Source organism: Nannospalax galili, unplaced genomic scaffold, assembly GCF_000622305.1.
Source record: "Nannospalax galili isolate Female #2095 unplaced genomic scaffold, S.galili_v1.0 scaffold210, whole genome shotgun sequence".
Taxonomy (NCBI): Eukaryota; Metazoa; Chordata; class Mammalia; order Rodentia; family Spalacidae; genus Nannospalax; species Nannospalax galili.
The window spans coordinates 1,098,549-1,121,409 of NW_008329365.1; the positions used below are offsets into that span (position 1 = coordinate 1,098,549).

Sequence of the window (22,861 nt, forward strand, 5' to 3'; positions counted from 1 at the left end):
GATATTTGCCCCAATTCTTCCCTTCCATGATGTAAGGCGCAGGAGAAAAATCTTTCTTTGACCCCAGGGCTTTCTAATTCTCTGTGTGAATCTGGTTCACACTCCCTTGTTATTTGGTTACCAAAATGCTAAAAGCTGCCTCAATTGATCAGAGCTGGAAATGAGAGGTAATTGTGAGTGGCTACCAGTCAGGGCAGAATGGCCTCAGTATCGGTAGATAAATGCCCTGTGCGTCTAAGTCTGGTAATGGTTTTGGCTGTGGGTTTATAGCATGGACTCTGTTAAAACGTGAAGATTTAAATGTAGAAAAGGCAATCAAGGTAGATCATTGGTGTAGGTGAGGCCATGTCCAGTCCGTTTTCTCCTGTCCCTTGGTATAACTGTGTCCCCACTCTGATGGCCACATCACTGTCTTCAGCAAGTTTTATTATAAGCCAAATACAAAGGTATACAGACAACCTCCTGGCCACATTTCCTGTGAGTGTACCAGACTCTGTGCCTCATGAGTTTCCTAGCTTTTCTTACAGTTAGCAGTAGGACAGTGTTTATGGTGAGTTTCTGCTTCTCTGAATTTGACCTGTCCCGTCTGATCCCCCTGCAGGGTATCTACAGCTGCATCCATGGAGTCGCTATTGAGGAACGTCAGTCCGTGATGAATTCGCCAACCGCCACCATGAATAACACACACTCCAACATCCTGCGCCTCCTCCGCACTGCGAAGAATATGGCCAACTTATCAGGCGTGAACGGCTCACCTCAGAGTGCCCTGGACTTCATCCGCAGGGAGTCATCTGTCTATGACATCTCTGAGCACCGCCGCAGCTTCACGCATTCAGACTGCAAATCCTACAACAACCCACCCTGCGAGGAAAACCTGTTCAGTGACTACATCAGCGAGGTGGAGAGAACGTTTGGCAACCTGCAGTTGAAGGACAGCAACGTGTACCAAGATCACTATCACCATCACCACCGGCCCCACAGCATCGGCAGCACCAGCTCCATCGATGGGCTCTACGACTGTGACAACCCCCCTTTCACCACCCAGCCGAGGTCAATCAGCAAGAAACCGCTGGACATCGGCCTGCCCTCCTCCAAACACAGCCAGCTCAGTGACCTGTATGGCAAGTTCTCCTTCAAGAGTGACCGCTACAGTGGTCATGACGACTTGATTCGCTCTGATGTCTCAGACATCTCCACGCACACGGTGACCTATGGAAACATCGAGGGCAATGCCGCCAAGAGGAGGAAACAGCAATACAAGGACAGCCTGAAGAAGCGGCCAGCTTCAGCCAAGTCCCGCAGGGAGTTTGATGAGATCGAACTGGCCTACCGGCGCCGACCACCCCGCTCCCCGGACCACAAGCGCTACTTCAGGGATAAGGAAGGGCTCCGGGACTTCTACCTGGACCAGTTCCGAACAAAGGAGAACTCTCCCCACTGGGAGCATGTGGACCTGACCGACATCTACAAGGAGCGCAGCGATGACTTTAAGCGAGACTCGGTCAGTGGCGGTGGGCCCTGTACCAACAGGTCTCACCTCAAACATGGGACAGGCGACAAACATGCTGTGGTAGGCGGGGTGCCGGCCCCTTGGGAGAAGAACCTGACCAATGTGGAGTGGGAGGACCGGTCCGGTGGCAACTTCTGCCGCAGCTGCCCCTCCAAGCTGCACAACTACCCCTCCACCGTGGCAGGTCAGAACTCGGGCCGCCAGGCCTGCATCAGGTGTGAAGCTTGCAAGAAGGCGGGCAACCTGTATGACATCAGTGAGGACAACTCCCTGCAGGAACTGGACCAGCCGGCTGCCCCCGTGGCTGCGACATCCAATGCCTCCACCACCAAGTACCCTCAGAGCCCAACTAATTCCAAGGCCCAGAAGAGGAACCGGAACAGACTGCGCCGGCAACACTCCTATGACACCTTCGTGGACCTGCAGAAGGAGGAGGCCGCCTTGGCCCCGCGCAGCGTGAGCCTGAAAGACAAGGGCCGATTCCTGGATGGTAGCCCCTACGCCCACATGTTTGAGATGCCAGCTGGTGAGAGCACCTTTGCCAACAACAAGCCCTCAGTGCCCACTGCCGGACACCATCACCACAACAACCCCGGCAGCGGCTACATGCTCAGCAAGTCGCTCTACCCTGACCGGGTCACGCAAAACCCTTTCATCCCCACTTTTGGGGACGACCAGTGCTTGCTCCACGGCAGCAAATCCTACTTCTTCAGGCAGCCCACAGTGGCAGGGGCGTCGAAAGCCAGGCCGGACTTCCGGGCCCTTGTCACCAACAAGCCAGTGGTGTCGGCCCTTCATGGGGCTGTGCCAGGCCGTTTCCAGAAGGACATCTGTATAGGGAACCAGTCCAACCCCTGTGTGCCTAACAACAAAAACCCCAGGGCTTTCAATGGCTCCAGCAATGGGCATGTTTATGAGAAACTTTCTAGTATTGAGTCTGATGTCTGAGTGAGGGAAGAGAGAGGTTAAGGTGGGTATGGGAGGGGTAGGGGCTGTGGGTCGAGTGGTGCGCATGTCATGGAGGGGGTTGGGGGTGAATGTGTTTCCCATTTGCTTCTTTCTTGTTCTTTTCATTTCTTTATGGGATCCTGGCGGTCTGGTTCCTACTGAAGCCAACCCTGTGGCCAGCACTCTCTCCCCTCCCATCTGTCCAACATCCCTGTTCCCATGAGAGGATAGAATGGGCCTCTCAGCATGGGAAGATGGAGAGAAGACAGGAAATGCTTCCTATATGCTTCTTCCTTGCACAGAAGGGCTCTTTGCCACCCCCCACCCCCTTTGACTGAGGCTTAGACAATCTAAGGGAGGCCACTGTGAGCACAGAAGTAGCTTTTTCAAAACTACTCTCGAAGGAAGGAAGCTGAGGCATCGAAATAAGACCATTTAGCATACTGCTCCTAGAAGAGGATTCTGCTACTTTGCTACATGACCGACATCTACCTAGGAGTCAGGTGCCAAGCAAAGGGTAGGAAGCCATTGTGTGCTTATATATAAGCCAAAAATTGTTTGCTTCTGCTCCTTAAGACTCATTAACCAAAGGGAAAGGTCACTGGTGGATGAGGGATTCCTGAACTGGAAAGTTCAGTGCAATGGTGCCCCATGGTGCATTGGAGGCAAGAGTAATGGGAGCGAGCGGGTGTCCACGTACAGCTGCACCCACATGTAGTTGGGTGCCTCTCAACACAGAGAAGGCAACTTTGACTTGTTTCTTCCACATACTTAAGCAATGTGCTTTTTTGGCTTATATATAAACAAAGATAGTCACAAATCACCTGGATTTTGAGTATCTTGCCCTTTTACCCTTCCTGGATGAAAAGGATGGAAGTTATTGACAAAGAAGAGTGTGTATTATAGAAAGTGAAAGGGACCTAGGTAATTCTACAAAGCACGGTAGGAAGGTATCTTTCTAGGGATTGTAACTTCAAGAAGCTTGAACCAAGAACTTTCCAGGAAGGCTGAAGGGAAATACGAGAGCCATTATTCTTTTATCCACACCAGAGAGCAAAAGATTCTAGAAACTCTTTTGAGTTTTTAGCCCCTTGACTGGCTGAGGTTTGGGGGAGGAAGTCAGTAAGCTGTTGAAGAAGATGGGATCTTTTGTGCTAGGGTAAGTGAGAGAGGGGGATGTTTTCAATGCTTTGATCCCTTCTCACTGAACCTGGAGCTAGAAGAGCAGGAAAATTCCCCCAGAACTGATGACAAGCAACAGGCAGGGAAGAGAAAAGAGCTTGTCCCCCAGGATAGAGCTCTGGAGGTCTAGAGATTTGGAGGTGGGAGCCTGGCTCCCTGGGAATGTGGTTGAACCAGTGTGAACACTCAAGGTAGACATGCTTTCACCTTTCTGCAACACTCCTGTTCCCCCTCAGATTGTACCACTCAAAAGTAAATATATGTATGTATGTGTGTGTGTGTATGAGTGTATAAAACTCCAGGGATGGGGTGCTGGCAGGTGTGATGCCTCCTCACTTAAAGTTGTAAAATTAAGAAGGGAAATGAGTTGTCACTGCCCGTCCTAAAACTTGGGGTAGGGGTGTTCTCTGGGTCAGTTTCACTGTCCTGCCCTCCCCTCATGCAGGGTGGTATCCAAAGAGCCCGGGTCTGTTTGGAAGCTTGACCACAGGATCGCCTTGTTGCACACAGGACACATAAACCAGAAAGGTGCTTATCCTCCTCTGGAACGAAGCTGCCATGTCTCTTCACGTCACACCCTCCAGGGCTGCTCTTTGCCTTCCTGGTCGCCCTGCCTCACGGCCTTTCCTCATCCCCCATCCTTGACTGCTGTCCCCCACCCTCCTCCTTGATTTTTACCTCAGTATCTTTCATTTTAAAGCCAACCGAAGGCCTTGTTTTCTTTCTAAAATGAACGTGGGGGCAAGGGGCTGAACCTCTCACAGATCTGGAGAGAGGAGCACGGAGTGCTTTACCTTAGATTCCAGGAAAGACTTTGAGAGAGGACAGAGGGCGTGAGGCATCTCCCGGAGGAAGAAGGGCCATAGAAACATTGCTTCACCCTGGCTCTGTCCAAGGGCCAGGGACTCATCCCTCACTCTTCCTCTTACCTCACCCCTTTAAAATAAAATTTAAAAAAAAAAAAAAAAACCAAACCAACTAACCTAGCGAACAGCAATCTAGAACACAGGGGGCTCTGTTGGTCTTCATGGGCCACAGAAAACAAGATGGTGTTTATTTCATATGTAAATATTTTGTTTTCTAAATTTTGTATAGATAAAGTGTTCTCTTGTGAGTATTCAGGGTGTTGAGCTGGAGGGAGTGGGGTGGGGATGGGAATGAGGGTGGGGAAGTGTTTTGTTATGGGTTTTCATTTTCTGTTGGGAGGAACTGTTTGGTATGGCCTTGGCTATAGAGTGTCTGGAAAAAGGGAACAGGAACAAAAGCCACAATGATGAACAAGCTGGGAAAATCATTTGTGTCCATGCTCTGCCTCTAAAACCAGTATTCCTGCTGGTCTGTGAGAAGTTCTTATGCACTTTGGTCTGGGTTTTACTGGGTCCATATCAGCCCTAGGCAAACCTTGTTCTGACTCTTAGCTTCTAGGGAGACCATAAGGTATCAGCACTGTCGAAGATGAACTGGTGACACCAGATTTTCCCCTGTTGCTTGCACACGTTCCCCAAAGGGCTTGAAGAAAAGAATTGAGGTCCAATTCCCCTCCCATTCTTGGCATGACTGGGAGGTTGCAGGATACTAGAGCCTGGGGAACCTCCCAGCAGCATTTTCTGATGTTTAACAATCATCTGACCACTTACCCTTTCCTTTCTAGTACCTAGGCCCTGGCCCGTGCCTCCAGCCCACCTGTAGAAATTATCACTGCAGGCACACCCAGGAAATGTACACTAACTTGACTTTTTGAAGTATTTGGTATCAGGCTCCAGAGGGTAACAACGATAACAAGGGTCATACAAAAGATCACCAGATCTCAAAACTCATCGGCTATCAAGGTAGCCAAAGGTGGGAAAGTAGGTATGTGAGGGACAGTACCAATGGTGGTTTTTATATTGCCTTGTTTGTGTTACTGCCATCGGGAAGGTGCTATTTTGTTCATTAGGTGTCCCTAACCTGGTCTTGGGTTAACCAAATAGGATCTCACTCGACAGTTGGCTTTGTGGAAGGTGGCAGCTTCTCTCTCTCTGGGTGAAAATTCCAAATTGACATACTCAACATAGTGTATTTTCTCCCCTACCCTCCTGTCATTAGAAGCTGTCATCAGGATTATTTTATTATCTTTGACCCCTTATTTGGTCCCGGTTGATCACCTTTTTCAAACTGGATGTTAGAATTTGGGACCAAGTAAGGAGATGGGCCATGGAAACATTCCTTCATCCTGGCTCCATCCAAGGGCCTGCTCAAGAAAGACTAAGGATAGGAAGGCTGCCAGGTTCTAGATGTGACTGAATTCCAGAAAAACAAGGCAGTCTGATGCATAAGAATTCCACAGCCATTCTTCTGTCCCTAGCACAGATCAGTATGGAGCAAAACCCAGTCTATCCAAAACTGTGAGATTCTGCAGAGCCCTCAGGAGCACCTCGTGTCCCAGAGTGTTCTTCAGAACCCATGCTTTCTTGCATGTGCCCTCTCTCCTCCACCACGGAGGTGGGTTGTGCTCCATATCTCCCGCTGTGGAAGTGGGTTGGTGGGTGTGGCCCTGTATCACTCCTTTCAGTGGCAGTGCCGACACCTCAGCATGTCCAGTGACCTCAACAATCTGACCCTTGAATATGCCTGAGTAAAAATGTGCACACCCTTCAGGAGTGCTGCATGTGCAGTGGACCTTGTTATTTCAAAGTCGTCAGTGTGTATCCTCAGCCGGAACTTGGGGAACATCCTTCATTGTATTTCCCCTGTACTGGCCACAGCCATTTTGTGATTGGGGGAGGAAAAAAAATCCCAAATGATCCCATTAAATGTTGGTGGTGTCAGTCAGTAGTGCCCAAACAAACGCATGTGTAACTTGATAAAATAGTTGTCTATACAGTGAAGTATCACCTGCCCAGTCTTCCATGGCCATCAGGAACAGCCCCAGGGAGAATTTTCTGCAGAGTGCTGGTCACCTGCACATTTCATTTAAGAACTAGGGTTTCTTTGATTTTGTTTTTATTTAGTTTTTAGTTACTTCAAGATTTAGGGACAGACTAACTGGAATGTTTGGGCAATAGCCTTTAGAAGAGCTATTCCTGAACTCAACTTTGTTTTTTGTTTTTTTTTAAATCACCATCTGTCTCTTTCAAAGGCCCTGTCATTGCTTGGCACCCTGTGTCTGTTTTGGTGGGCTAGGAATGATTCAGTTGTGTGCGTAAATGATGTAACAGCAGTGTTTGTGATGAATGTGTTTGTGTTTCTGGGCATTGTGGCCATACTGTATGTGTTCTCTGAGCCCAAAGCCATATAGGAACTATGTGCTCCAGGGGCTGCTAAAACACTCTGGTATCGCCTTGGCTTTGTCACCTTGGTGTCAGAGACTCTTCTCCCTATCTAAGGAACACTTACCTACAGGAGGTCAGTCACATTGGAGTGGCTCTAGCCTTACCAATGGTAAATCATACATGGTGTGCTTTCAAGATCCTGAAAGAGCCTTCCAACTGCTGGCTTCCCAGGCAGATTTACTGCATTAGCAACAAGCTATTCATCTGCTGTTCAAATGAGAGCCTTCCTGGGAAAAGTGACATACTAAGCCATATTAGGGATTTGTACATTTAAACACCTAATCTACATTAGGATTCTCATTCCTTTTCCTGGGAGGAGGCTATGATACAGGAGAGAGAGAAATCAGAGAACATTGAGAGTAACAGAGCTGAGAGCAAGGATAAAGGTTCCAGAAAAGTCATTTAAATCATGTTTCATCTCCACTTAAGGCCCTTGAGATCCTGGATTAGGAGTTTTATTTAGGAATCTGTTTCAGTACACAGTCACCTATGTAGTTTGTAGATTGCTGAATTCAACGTATAGGGCAGGTAAGAATTGGGACCCTAGAAAGTAGACGCCTAATGCAAGATACCGAGGAGATAGCTGAAAAGATCAAATTGAATTCATATTTAGTATAGTAATCTAGTACTATGTTAAAATACTATGGTATTATCTGTTCTCTGTTCCAGTTCAATTAATCTTCCAATTAACCAACTTGTCCTACACCCTATGCTTTTCCAGCTTTCCCACCCCATTCTCTCTATTAAGGAGCCAGTGGTCCTCAGGTGCTATTTAACCTGTGGGGCAATTCATTTGTAGGCCTATGAGATGACTGGGTCAATGTTAAAATGGAGATTTGACATTCTGAGAACTTCCAATATTGATCTAGGTCTAGGAGTCCATCTTGTTTAGGGCTTAGCCATATATAAGGCCCCAGGTTGAATTAATTCATCCTACCCCCATGCCATTCTAACTGTATTAACTCAGTCACACAGAGTCCCTATGAGTTCTGGAACTTGGAATATGTGACCTATCTATTCCCACAACAAAGCCCCAATCAAAGCATGAAAGTCATTGCTGTGTCCATGCCCAGGAAAGATTGAAATTCAGGTTTTCTATGTACTGAACTGAGGGGAAAGATTTCTGCTCAGAGAGTATGGGGCTAGCACAGCCATACTGGATACTGATGTCAGAACTAATCACTGTGAGCTGCCGGTGCTGTCCCATGTTTTGCATTTGTTGGTGTGACGGGGGATGGTGGCACCGATGAGAACTGAAAGTGGAAAGTAGAGTGAATGATGGGATTCTTCATAGCCTTGGCATGCTGGTGTGTGGGATCAGTTGGGGCAAATGTGAGTGAAATGGAACTCAGTGCAGGGATCATAGTTCCAAGGGAGAAGCACAACTCTGAGCTCATTGCAAAGCTGTTATTTTAAAGATTTAGTTTCAACCTGAACTCTATGTGTTTGAAATTAAGTTTGGGGTTTGGGGGTGGTACCAAAATAAAATAATATAAAGCTCAACATAAATATGTGAGTTCAATTAAACCAAGATCTGTTGAGCACTTTTACTATGTTCCTGGGTTAGTGCTGGGATGATTTTAAATGGAGTATTGTTATATTCACATAGAATATATGAATGCATAAGTATAGAATATTTAAACATATGTATTATGTATATATAAATAGGTGTGCATAAATTTCTGTGATTGCACATGCAGGTTTGATATTTTTTGGTTTCATGGTATGACTCAAAGATATTCATTATGTTATTTTTAAAAACACTACAGTGATTCAACTCTCCACAGCAGAGCCAGCCCTGGCCCATTTCCTTGGAAATTATTATACATTCCAGAGCTAAAACTCAGCAGTTCCCTCTGTGGTCACAACCTTGCATTGTCTACATCTTATCTACCTTCCTTTAAGCCTCATCTGTTGTTCTGGTCTTTAAACCCATCTGGCTATGTTTACCTCCATCTTTGGTCATAGGAACCCATGAGTGACCTTGTGTTCACCTTTGTCACAATACTCTTACCAGAACTCTAATTTCTCCCCCTTCCACACACACATACTTTGCTCATTTAATGTTATATTCCAACCTCTCAATATCCACTGAATCCAAGAAAAGGTCGTAAACCTGTATTGAAGAGGACAAAATTAATCCACATAATCTTACCTGAATCCTACCCGGCTTGGACAGCTTTAAAAACATTTTTTCCTATGTTGATTCTTTGTCACAGTCTTTAAGTGGTTGTTACATTTTTCTTTTCCTTTCATGTTCAGCTTCTTTTTTTCAATAAGCATTTTCCTCAATTCTGGAAGCAAGAAGAGACACCAAATTATTGCCTTTTGGTATAATCTTCCCCCCCAACCCCTCCCCCCTTTGAGTGTCTCCTGTCCTTCACTCATATTTGCTTAACCTCTCAATCTAATGCTCTTTTCCCTGTGCTTTCAATGCCTCTTTAAGGTCTTCTGAGGCACACACCAGCTGATATCACTTCTCTCCATTCCATCTTTACTCCCTTCCACACACCTGACTGCACTTATCTCAAAAACAAAATCCTGCAACATCTGGAAAACCAAATCTCTCTTCAATTAGACTCTACAGTTCTATCTCTGTTCATCTTTGCACTTTCAAACTTCTCAGAAGGACTGTCTTTCTTCACTTCCTCACCCAGTGCTCATCGCTTTCTAAATGATCTACAACCTGCTAGTCCCCTACAACTACTATATACAACTACCAATGAACTTGTCAAAGCAAAATCCAATAGCATTTTTCTCTTCCCTGATACTCAGCCTTCTTGACAGCAACCTAAGCAAACTATAGGGAGCCAGTCAGTGCATTCTGGTTTGTGTCTTAGCTCTCTGGTCCTCTGTGACCTCACTGTTTCCAGCTTTTGCTCAACATTGACTGGTATGGCATCCTGAGTTTGACCCTCTCCATATTAACTCCTCGTGGCCTTTTGGATTTCTGTAACATCGGTGGCTCGGCATGTATATGAATTTCAGGTCTTCACTCCTAGACCCTACTTTCTCCACTTCTAATGTCCATATGACCAATCACCTCACTTCATAGTGACTCAAATATTCAGGTCTATTCCTGCAGACCAACACCATTAGCAAGTCCCCCTTCTGCTCAGTGGTACTGTCGTTCCTTTTTGTCACCATCCTAAAGCTTTTCCGGAAACTTGTGCCTCGTTGGTGTCCTTGATTTTGCACATGTAATGATTTGGAAAGCCCGTACATTCATACTCTACAGTTTGCCCATCTCCTCTTTTCATTCAGACTTTTCCCTCCTATCTGGATTATTTCAGTGCTTTATAGCTTTGTTCCAAGAGTCTGTATTTGAATCTACTCTTATCAGCATGCATTTCCTAAATAAAACCAGATCATGTCATCCCTAAACACACAGGACAGTCTTCAGTGGGCTTCACTGCAGGAATAACTTTTTGTCATTTGCCTTTGTGTGCTCCTTTTCAGAGATGAGCTAAATCACAAACTTCTCCCTTAATGTTGCTGGCTTTCCTCCTTAAACTCATCTTTCTCCAAATACTCTCCTCCTGACTCGTGTCCCTGTTTTCTTGCATAATACCCATACTCTCTATATAAGCCTTCAAAGACAGTAACAAATGACTACAACATCTACTTCCCTTCATGATCCATACACAAAAATGTTAGGCATTTTGTGAATTTTATCTCCCTGGTGGCAACCATCACAGACCATCATTATAATTACTTGGTTATACACTCCATCTTCTCTACTAGATTCGAAGCAGACCATATACTTGCTCACCTATTTCCAATAGGACCTGAGTATCTTGTTTGTGATAGGCCTTAGAGAATATTCGATATTGTTATGCATAAAATAGAGGAGGACTCATTTTTATCCCTGAGATACTCTGATCTGAAGGAACACTTGTTGAATTCTAAGCCCTGTCATCCCCATATTTCTCTGTTCCTGTAAACATAGTCTCAGTAATATACTAACATCACAAGTATACATTTCCATGTTAATTGTTTCCAGTGGGAATTTAGATTTTTCTAAGTCATGCTTCATTCTGTGAAGTTCTTCTGTGACAGTTTTGTGATTAGAGTGTCTTTTAATGCTGCATGTTTCAGAGATATCGATCAAATGTTAGATATCAGGAGCGCTCAGATACTGTGAATGGAGCTGGGATCTAAACACATCATTGTCCTGAGTCTAACCTGACCTATGCTGTCTTTGTTCCAATAGTTAAACTGGTTTGGTTTTAAACACTTTTAGTATCAGAAGGGCCTTATTACAAGTCAGACTCACTAATTATAGAGCTTGTGGACCTCAAGTGGTGGTCCAATGAGAACAATGGGTTTTGCCATGTGCTGGTACTTGTACTATCATATCTGTGCAGGTCAGACCTGTGGTGGGAAGAGCTGTTTGTTCTGCTTATGATTTTAGCTTAATGACCTTTTTTTCATGAACTCTGGATTCTCACCCTTTCTGAGTCACTATGGCATTAAGATCATGAAACATATACCTCTGAAAATAAATTAGAATTTTAAGAGTTGGTTCACTGTTTCAATGACTCTTTTGTCTGTAAATATGAAGGACTCAGGTGGACAGGTTGTCACTTCTGGCCCTATGGCCCTCCTGTTCCCTTGGTTCTATTTAGCAATCTGACCTACTCTTTCAAGTTAATGTCTGTCTCTCTCAAGAACTCTTGAAGCTGGTCCTGCTCTTTCACTTTATCTGCTCTGGTAACAGATAATGTTCTCTTTCCTTCTCTTGGCCACCCTCCTCTATCAATCTCATAATGTCATTGGTCATGAATTATTCTCCTTCGGGAGGCATCTTCTGCCACTGTGTGCTCATTTAAAGCATGCTATAGTGAACCAAACTCAAATAAGTTACAGGCAGTGACAAGTCTCTTTTTCAAAGAAGCAAGTGAAGTTTATTCGTCATTGAGACAGCAGTGGGTAGAGAGATTATTATTGGCAACCTGGGGTAAAACGTGACAATTTAGGAGCTATCTAGTGAAAATTAAAATGTTAAGTGTACAGGGATAAGTTCTTTTAGAGTTTTGATCTTAGAAATGGGAATAATTAACATTTGAGAGCAAGGTCCATCTCATAATACTATGCTCCAAAAATGTTAGCCACCATGATTCTATCCACCTTCTTTGCAGGAGGAGGAGGCTCACAGTGGCTGGGATCTATTTGTTTCAAAAGAGGACTCTTTTCTTCTAAAAGAAAAGAAACGTGTCTGCCTAAAACCTCAGTCCTATTCAGAACAGTCTATGTGGCTGTCATTAATGCAGTTTAATTGACCATTTTTTGAAACTAAGGGCTATTTTAACATTCCCTTTAGATATGATATAAATACCTGCTATAAGAAAGTAGGCCACTGTTTACCTCTGCCTGGGTTCTGCTTTCAGCACCTTATCAATTGGTTTCATGTATTCTTCTAAGCCACACAGTTACATGCAATTAGATGATGGCTTTGCTATGAGCATCTTCATCCTTGTGCATCTTCCAAATATCAAACACACACACACACACACACACACACACACACACAGGTCTTAAGGACTGTCCAAACCATCAGTATCAATCACATTATGATATATCATACTGTGCATTGAGAACTAGATGGACAAACATATTGTAGTTTATCCAGTTAGTCCCTTCTCTTCTTTGCTATAGATTGCTATCCCTCAAGGTCTGAAAAAGTACCCAGGTTTTATGTGAAGGGAATATCTTGTCTGTGTTAGAACAACCTGACTATCTTGCTGACTTCTATTTTACCTGGTAAAATCCATAGTTTTCTCATATTCCATTAATGGATCAGTGCTAAGAGGGTGGAGAAGCAGAATCCAGTCTCCCTGAGAACAGGCAGTCCTGTTGCTTGGATACACGCATAACGTGTGTCCATACCTCTTGGAAGTATCCTAGGCCAAAGTGCGAGATCTGTTCTCAATAGAGATAGGAATAGGAATATGTACCTTGAGAGAGGCAATAATTTTTACTTTCTACCTCTCCAAGGGCCATGAACAGAGAAAATATCAAGGCTTCAAGTAAGAAAGAAAGGAGGATGGAAGGACATGCAGGTAGAAATCAAATTAAGAAAAACAGAGGATAGGAAAAAAAAAAACAAAAAACGTTTGATATGAAGGCGATTAGAAGTCACCCAAGACAGCTGTGCTTGCTCTGTACCTTCCATCTCATGTACTCTCCCTCCTTTCTTATTGATCATGAGGCGCTCTATGCCCTGTTAGCTCCGCTAACTCACCCTGAAGCCACATGCGCACCATACGTGAACACATGCACACGCACACAATTTTTAAATGAGAAGCTGAGAAAGCATAGACCTTGACTGTATACATGATATTTAATATTTCAAAACTGGAATCAGCTAGTCTATTTCCATTAGTTGGCCCTCTATTTTGATGACCAGGATACATAACTAGGCACCTTAGACTCTTGGGCACATTGAATGATCAGGGCATTCGCTTCAGGTGTGTCTTAGTTACAGGCATAAGAAGTGGATCACTAAGCAACTCGAAAAGCCATCCCATCAGCATTCTTGGTTAAATCCATGAAAAAAGCAAAAGAAGATCCCGAAATGCTACCAGTTTTTAATTCAACTCTGCCTCAGCCTTGGAGAGGGACAGTTTTGGGGATCACCGGAAGCCTATTTGGACCTCTACCAAGTTTGGCCTACTGTACATTTGAAGAAAACCAAAGTTATCAATAGGTGGATATGAGAAATTTACCTTCACCATTTCTCCAAGTGGCCTCCTTTGATATGGAAATATAAGTTTTAATTGTCCAGATGAAAAAAAGCACAGAAAAACTGGTTAAGACAAAAGTTATATTGTAAATTTTTGCCCAAATCAACACTTACCTGAATTTTGAACTCTCAGTCCAGCTCAGTGAGTAATACTGCTCAAATGGTCCACCATACCCTAGGTTTTTAGCATCTAACAGTGGAGATCAATCAAATCTAAAGAGCTGATTTAACTAATTCTTTTCCATAAAATGTGTCTTGTCAGATCTTCACTCCCACGCTTTCCCCCACACGGTCCATTAGCAAATGGTAGAACAGAAGAAGGAACCTGAAAAACAGAGAGAGAAAAGTTTCTCTAATGAGGAAAAGTTGATAAACATGTTTGACTATTGTGGAATAAAACATTGAGAATAATTTTTATTATTAAAAAAATTTATGTTCAAGCAACAGAAGTAAAAAGTGCATGAAAACAGTGGGGATGTTACACAGAGTGTCCCCCAGGAAAGGAGCCTTCAGAAATGTCTGTGAGGCAGCCATGACATTGTAGAAGTGTTAGCAGATTGAATACCAGCCCACAGGGAGGAAGGCACCTTCGAAACACAGACTTCTGCATTATTTTCCTGGGTGAGTCTATCTAATTTAGTCAAGTTCAAATATAGCCCGATTCCAGTATTAAGCTGTGAGTTAGTTGTGGAAACATTATGTACAAGTTTTATGTAGCCCACATAGGCAATGAACTTCTGAAGAAAGACCCAATGTCTGCCAGAACCATAATAAATAATTATTGACTGTCAAAATCTTGAAGGAAAGAAGGCAGGAAACATTCCCAGAGAATGATTATGAGACTTTGATATTGCCCCAAGATTGTAATGGTGAAACTTTTACCCTTCTCTTGGAACCTAACATAGAACCAAGCTCAGGAAGCAATCCACCTTCCAGAGGAGAGTATCTTTAGTATATATCACAAGAGATTTTTTTGATCCATGTACAGAACATTCTGTTGATAACCAAGAATAGTAAAGACAGTTTTATCTTAATATAGCCTTTAAACAAATTTCATTGGTCCATCCTGTCTCTATAGGGAAGACAAGGGAGAAAGAAATATGGAAAGTGGAGGGTGGTAAAAATTCTATACCATCACCTTAACAGTACAAGTATCCAAAGAGCCTGATCCAAGAATTTGGATTGAGGGTAAGAGATGATCAAAGAAAGGAGGTAACTTATTCTCATGCATGGACAGAGTTAGGACCAACACATGAACCCTCCTCAAGCTCCAAATTTAGACTCAAGCTGGTGATAAATATCTTTTCTTTCCTATTATTTGCCTCATGGTAGCTAGTATGAGATTGTGTAGCAAGTTAAAAAAAAAAAAGGGCAGACTGCACCTTGACTGCACGGTGACTTCATCTTCCTTATGAGTACCATTACCTAGATCATGATGCTCCTTAACAACAAGTAACAGGGCCAAGAGCTGATGAGGGTTTGCTGTATCTTATTCCCCTGAGATGACCATTCCCTGTCTTTTGTTATAGTTATATTCATTATGGGCTAGGAGGGAAGTAAGATTCATAGAACTCTAAGGACACAGAGAATTACTTAATTGAAACCACAAAGCTCTTCTGTTTAATATTAAATATTAAAGAGGAAATGAGAAAGGCAAAGCAACAGTACAGATCAGGGAAACATTATGGAGCAAGTTTTCGAAAGCAAATTTGAATATAAGACCAGATCAGCTACAACTCAAAGTATTTGCAGAATCAGAGTAGCATCCTCTTGTGAGGAGATTCTAGTGTGCCCAGATGCTGCCTGCACAAAGACAGAAGGTAAAGGCAATTTCTGAGCCTAGGACTCTCAGACTCTCTCCTGAACAGCAGTGTGCACGTTACCTTAAATTCCTTGCCACTGACCTTAAAGAAGGCAGACTGTAACTCCTCTGATACTGTGGACTGATTTCTTCCCAAGCCTGGCTTTTTCATTGGTCATTGCGATCTGGGTAATTAGTCCACACAGTCTCTTGGCCTTTTATCTTCTGTAGTTAATATGAAAGAAGAATCTAAGATACCCTGTTTGAGTAAGACCTATTGGAGACCAACTGGTGGAAGTTAGAAAATGAATAGGCAATGGGTTTCAGCACTGTGCCACCAAGGAGAGAAGTCTCCTGAGAAAATGTATATGCCCCCCAAACTTCTAAACAATTAGGAAAGTTGGAGCTTTAGTTGTAGGTTATCTTTCCATCAATGACTCAAGCCCTGACATAATTATTCTTTCTATCTTCTGCTTAAATATGCTTCCATTTCTAAGGAGATAAATTAGACCAAGACCAACACTCCAGCCTTCTTGGGTAGCTGTACATGTTTTCTGTGTATTTTCATTTTTTTAAATTTTATCTTCCACACAATGAAGAAAGTTGCCTGGCCATCACCAGACATCTTACTAGCAAATATGACATAGAAATCACTAAGAATGTCTAGAATCAGTACATTTAATCCCAGTATTATTTCAGGATCTTATTCTCTCTCCGTGATCTGTCTCTCCTCTGAGAGACTTTCCTCTCCTGGAGCCATTTTCCAAACATGATTTCACTCGTATTTCACAAAGAGTAATAGCTATACTAAGAAACTGACCAAAATTTTTTTTAATGTTTGACTTTTTTGTGATTTTTCATACTTAATATTTAGCCCCTGCTTCTCTATCTGCTTTCCCCCATAGCCTACCTACAGAACTTTATGCATTTTGTCACATAAGTTGTCCCTTAGTGCAAGATCATCCATTGGAGCCTGTTCAGCCAGTCTAGGACCACTCCCTCTTAAAATAGCACCTCTTAGTCACCCAGCAATGATCAGCTGCCAACAGCCCCTTGCCAAAGTTATGGCTTCCTGTCCTTTTCCCCAGTTCTCTGCTGGTTTTTGTCTGAGTTTGCATGGGTATTGTGCATGCTTTCACTGTTCCTGTAAGTTCATATAAGCAAGGTCCCAGGAGCTAAATACTTATTTTTATAGCCATTGCAAAGAGGCTGTCTTAGTTGAGAAGAGCTCTTCAAGTTCCTTCCACAGAAATTCTTCGGCACCCCCCTGCCTCTTACCGTTTTTCCGGCCCCACTTCTGGATTTGGGGTTTTCCTCTCCAACTTTTTTCCTATGTTGCAGAAGTGCATTCCTTAAGCTGAATTCTTAAACAGGTTGCTCAAAGAGAGTAATGTATCCTGACTTTCTTATTATTATTAAATTCAGAAAGGAGGAGTTGGAAAAAAAAATCGTAAGCAAGCAAACAAGGCCTTCATCCCAGATGCTTCAACTCAAAGTCAAGTGCTAGAAAGTGAGTGGCCTCAAGTGAGATGTTTTAGCATGAGGATCTGCTAAAAGAAATGAATGTGCTCTGGAATAGTAAGCAGCCAGTGAGTGCACACTGGTCTTTGGTGGTTCTCTCCCCCTTCCATCTCTTGCTCTCCCTCTGTCCCTCCCTCTCCCTCTCCTTTCCACAACCCTCCTTTTCTCTAGTTTGCCAATACACAGCATCTGTGTGATGGACCGTGTTTGGTTTCAGTTTGAATGTGCTAGTGCTGTGATCATATCCATAGCTTTCCTTTGCCCTATATTCGTAGGAAGCAACGTTTCTAAGTGTCTCAGCCAATGAGTTGTTGGATGTTATTTTTGAATTGTTCATATATACTATTGAAAGGAGAAAGAGGAACTAGAATGGAAAATAAATTCAGTGACAAGCAGACCAAAGAATCGTTCTGAAATACATTCTTCACCAAGCTGAGAAAAATCCAGAAGCCAAAAAAAGGGGGTCAGGGTAGAGGCAAGGAGAGGGTTATGGTCATAAGATGCTCTGGCTATTTTCCCTTGTCATCCCCCATGAGCCCTGGTAGGAGCAGCTTGCTGTCAGTGATTGCTGGGAAATGGTGATGGATTGACTTTAGAAAGAGTCACAGGCTGTCTTCCAGGAAGGCATTGATAGCAATGCACCTTGACTCTTCAAAAACCTATTCTACAAACGTTAGGGAAGCTCCTCTCCAAGGATTTCCATTTTCCAGTCAAGAATATTTTGAGTAGAAGAGCCCCGTGCTCCTTGTGATTACATTTACTTAATTGAGAAGCCAAAGGGCACAGAAGAGAACAGAACCCATCAGGGGAATAGAGTTAGCTGAACCTTTTTTTATTTCCTTCAAAAACTTTTAGCATGATTTTGGATCACAAAGTTAGGTCACCTTTGAGAGAGAAAATCTTTCAAATAAAATTGTATCTTTCCATCCCCAGTGAAAACACCAGGTTTTCTAATCTGATTACTGTTGACTCCAGGAAAGGAAATTGGTAGATTGGATTACAAACCGTCATTTTACAGATTGATTTAATCCTGATTCTTACACATATTAACATGGAATTTACTGACTCAGACGTGCTCTTTTAAGCTATAAAGCCTCATTAAAGGGTAATAGATCATATGTTCTGAGCCAACCTGGAAGGCTAAAACATTAAGTAATCCTCCCCCAAATTCAGTCTATTAATTCTACAATTGCCATAAGGCATTTAGGACATAGGCAGCAGAGGAGGAAAAGAACAGAGATCAATTGACTAATGAGACATGCAGTTATTTTAATTATCGAAAAATAATAAACCCAAGGACAGTTCTCACATCAGAAAAGAATCTTGGAAAGTAAGTTTTGCAGTTGTCACTTAAAGGCTTAATGAAAAGAATGTCCAGGGGAGGGATCTTGGTGTGTGATGTTTTTGCCTTAGTTTTTAATTGAAACTCATATATGGAAATTTTTTTCTGTAATTCTAGGGCATGTTTTGGAGAGATGATTTGTCCTTGCAAGGTTGTTTGTTGAGTGGAAACCCCCATGCCAGGCAAGTCTAGGTGCTGGGATAAGAGCATGAAGTCCATACCTCTTGAAGTTTGTGTACCAGTGAGAGGAAATTAAAAAAAAATGAATGTATCATTATACTAGGTTTAAGACGTCTATCAGACATGCAGGTACAAGTGTAGATTAAGCAACCAAATATATAAGCCTGAAGTTGAGGGAATAGGTAGAGCCTGAAGGCATGTTGAACTCAGCACCATTTGGATGATGTTGAAGCCATGAGGCTAGATCTAAGTGGTGAGGACAGGCAGAAGACAGTTCACCAGACTGAGTCCTGCAGACAGTCAGAGTCCCAGCAGAGGACATACCACTCTGGGAGGAGCCCTCAGGGACAAAACAACTGCTACCACAAAGAGAATACAATCCTATGGAGCTCATCCCACTGGTGCCCTTGTGGGGACAAAAGCATCCTGAGGATGGGCTAAAAAGGATGGGGGGAGGAGAATAAGTGACAATGTGGGTACACAGCTCTTTTAGGAATTCTAAGGAGGACATAGAACTACCCAGAGGTAAAAGAAGTTGTGGGACCCAGAGAGGAATTTTGTTTTAAATAGACGGTTTTGAGAAGACCAAAATGATCCATTAAAGAAGGGATATTGATGATGCTTAGGGAGCGAAGACAGTGCCTGGAGAAATGTATCTGATGAGTGAGGGGCAGAGGAAAGGAATCCAAGGCATAAATGGAGGGTTGGATGAAGGAGCCTCCCAGATGCTTTACAATAATAGATCATGGTACAGATGGGCACAGATGCAAGTGGGTTGATACATGTGGGAACATGACTTTTCTGATTGATGATTCTTCAGTAAAGTACAAAGGGAATTCATTAGCTAAGAGTGGTTTGGATAGCAAATACTGTAGGTTCTGAGAGAAGCAACCTAAGTCAGTTCCATAGTCATTTAGCAGAAAGGGGAGGGATGATAAAACGCAGAGAGCATGCTTGGTGGGCTTCAGGCTAGCTTGAAGTTCTGAGATCATGAATTTAAAGAAATTAAGGAATTTTCTACAGTCCTATTCAGCTCTTCACCTGGAGTGTTGAGTTAAATAGGATTTGAAAACAGCACACAATGTAGAGTTAAGGACAACTGTTATGGTTTGTCATGAAAATCTAAGCTGGGTGAAAAAGTGAGGATTTTTAGAGAATTGTCTCAAGTTGCAGGCAGGTGGGCTACACTGCAGAGTTCCAGACCAGCCTAGGCTACAGAGTGAGACCTTGATTCAGAAACAGTAGAGGAATAATGGGAAGAAACGCAGGTAGAGATCACTGACTTACTGAACCAGGGTCCTAGAAGGAATACTCTAGAAATTAAGAGCTAGGTCAGAGATCTGTATGCTGGGGACCAGGATTATGGAATGGTTGCTGTTGAGAATGAAATGTTTTAGAGTTTGGAATGGGGCTGGGGAGTTGATAGAGGGAGGACATTCGTAAAGAGCAGAAGTCAAGGAACTGAGAGACCAGGATGAAATGATTGTTTATGTAGATTCTGACTACTGTCATAGGAATCCATATTTATAACACAGATTAAGGGAAGTAATTCAAGACAGTTTCAATCATTGTATCAGGCAAGGGGAACAGCTACTGTTGCCTGATGTGCTCAAGTTGAATTTGATCACTGTGTGTATTTCTTTTTGAGGAAGAAGGAGGGAATATGGTCTGGGAATGACATGATGAGCAAGGAAGCCACTTATGTCACTTCCAGGCTGGTGGCATGACAGCTGTGTGAGAGGAAAGCATACCCCTCATCAGGGATTCAGGGACTTCAAGGAGAGGACAGAAACCATCAGGGTGTGTGGCAGCAGAGGACCATGGAGTCACAGGAAGGAATGGGAGTTAGGCTTTACGGAGAGGTGTACTCGGGCATCTGCAGATAAAAGAGTGAAAAGAAATATGCAAGAGTCTTTGGCTCTTCATGCTGACTATCCTAACCCAGGCTTATGGGTCTTTGGGATTGGTGCTGGTAGTTTTTGTCAGATAGTACAAGTCTTGACAGCAGCACATGGAACTCTGGTGGGATTTTTTCAACCCCCCTCCCCCCATTTTCTTTAACTTTTACTATATTTTTACTACCATATCGTATATGTTATTTTTGCTTGGTTGTCTGGAGATGGCATTCAATCCTCCTGCCTCAGTCTCCTGAGGGCTGAGATCACCGGCATGTACCCCCAAGCCTGGCTTGGCTACTACATATTTTCATGGATGTCATTAGATGTGACCCTGGACAGAAAGTGCATTTTGACTGTTTATCCTGGAAAGACCACATTTCCACTGTAAATCTCCTTTCTATTTTAAAAACTTCTAATGCTCCTCGGGGGAACCATAATTCTTTGTTCTTACTTACCACATTACTTTTTATCTTTTAAAAGAAATCTAGAAGAATAGAAAACAACTTTGCCTCTGCCCAATTGTAGCAAATGAACATTTCCTCTGATCATTTTTATGTAGTATTCTCTTTTGTGACCGAGAACAATAGGCCACGAGCATTAGGAAATGATTGGAAGTCTTTAAAACTTTGAAGGAGAGTTTTGGACAATTAGGACAGTTAGGAAAGGTGTTTGAGTGGGGCTGCATTTAAAGGAAAAAAAAGCATTTTGAAGTTAATGCTGGAAAAAAGTATGAGATTAGATCAAAGGAAGCCGGGAAACAAAAAACACTGTAGCATTTGGAGATTTAGCCAGAGTAAGCTTGATCCTGTCTCCTCTGAAACATTCCACATACTTCTGACACCAGTGGTAGGCTGATTCTGTTTTATTTCCTGGGAGCTTAAGAAATCATAATTTGCAAACAGACAGAAGCTCTTGAGCCATTTCTAGTGAGCTAGTTTTCCAAACCCAGCAGAATCTTGAACAGGGCATGAGATCATATTACAGTGGCTGATTCAGATTCATCGTCCACCAGTGAACACACTCCCTTCAGTTCCAGCATGTCCTGCCTGGTGATCCCCACAAGGATTAGTTGGTGTTCACCCAGGCTCATCTAATGCCTGTCTTTAGTTCTTGTGATGGAAGGGAATTAAAGCCAACTGAAGGGCTTATTGCATGCTTTACGCACCAAGGATGGATGGAACTCCTTTAGGAAAGGAGTGGGAAACAGAAGCTAGAGGTACGTGGTTTGGTCCTGATGGCTTTACTTCCCAGCTGGTAGGATTTCAGCCTTTCAAAGGTGAACGCTAAACAACATGGCTTCCATCTGCCTCAGATTTCCCCGTCTTCAGGTTGGCTCCTAGGCCAACTTAACTGGGGATGGCTCTGTATGTGAGTCAGTTTGTGGGAGGTGTGGAAGCAGAGGTGAGCAAAGGAGAGGGAATCTAAGTGGGAGCTGTTATCCAATGACCACCCAGTATTCATATTTTTCTAGTAGCCATGACTCTTGTGGACATATGTCCAGGGAGCTAGCTAGCATGTTAGAGTGGGGAGTAGAGAAGAGACAGGAAAGGACAGTGAGCTCTTACCTGTAGGGAAAGTCTCTTTGCTCCCACCTGACACATAGGCCTGTGCTCTAGCAGTATCATAATTACACTTAGCCACAAGGCCAATGCATGTGGGTGTGAGTGCAAGCATGGGGGGTAATGATGCCCAATACACACCCACAGTGGATTGTGGCACAGCTGTGGAGCCACATCCTTCCTAAAGTCATAAGGGAGAGGGATAGCGGTCATAGCTTTCCTGGTGTGGTAGCCCCTGCCCAGGGAAAGCACTCAAGCTTGCCTGGACTCTGTGAGGCCAGATCCCACCTTCCTTCTTCCTCTCGACTCTCAGATCCCCAGCCCATTCACCTCCAAGTTCTTTTACATTTGTTTTGGTTTGGTTTGGTTTTCTGTAAATATCTATTTCTTATTTTGGACATGCAGGGATCATTTGAGATTCTGGAGTGGGGGGAGGGGCGGATGACTGGGTCTTTTTATTTTTATTTTTTTCTTTCTCTCTTGGATTTTGGTGTTTGAACTTGAAAAAAATACAAGTATATATATAAGCAAATGACTTACCTTTAACAAATGAAATAAGTTGATTTCATTCTTTTAATTTATCTTGTTTCTCATTGGGGTAGGGTGGGGGTGGGGGGTCTTTGGGTGGAGGGCTTTTTTGTGAGCTGTATAGATTTCCAGTTTGGACTTGTTCAAATGATGCAGGAACAAAAATTAAAATGAATTAAAAAAAAGACAACATAAAAACAAGAAAAAACTTTGTGATGTACAAAAGCTGTAAATAGTCAAAGATTCTTTCTCTTTTCTAATGGCAAATTATTTCTGTCACTTTATATTCAAAAAATAAAGAAACCTACCACAAATTATCAGGGTAAAAAAAAATCC

The 22,861-nt window shown here is 43.2% G+C and overlaps 1 protein-coding gene across 1 annotated transcript in view; it reads left to right on the top strand.

Annotated features, from left to right (window-relative positions):
- The window catches only part of Grin2b (glutamate ionotropic receptor NMDA type subunit 2B), a 500,196-nt gene extending 477,366 nt beyond the window's left edge, over positions 1-22,830 (top strand). The window contains exon 13 of the mRNA XM_029565662.1: positions 602-22,830. Coding sequence (XP_029421522.1) covers positions 602-2,458 — 1,857 coding nt within the window. The 3' untranslated portion in view covers positions 2,459-22,830. The remainder of the gene's footprint in view (positions 1-601) is intronic.
- The last annotated feature ends 31 nt before the right edge of the window (positions 22,831-22,861 follow it).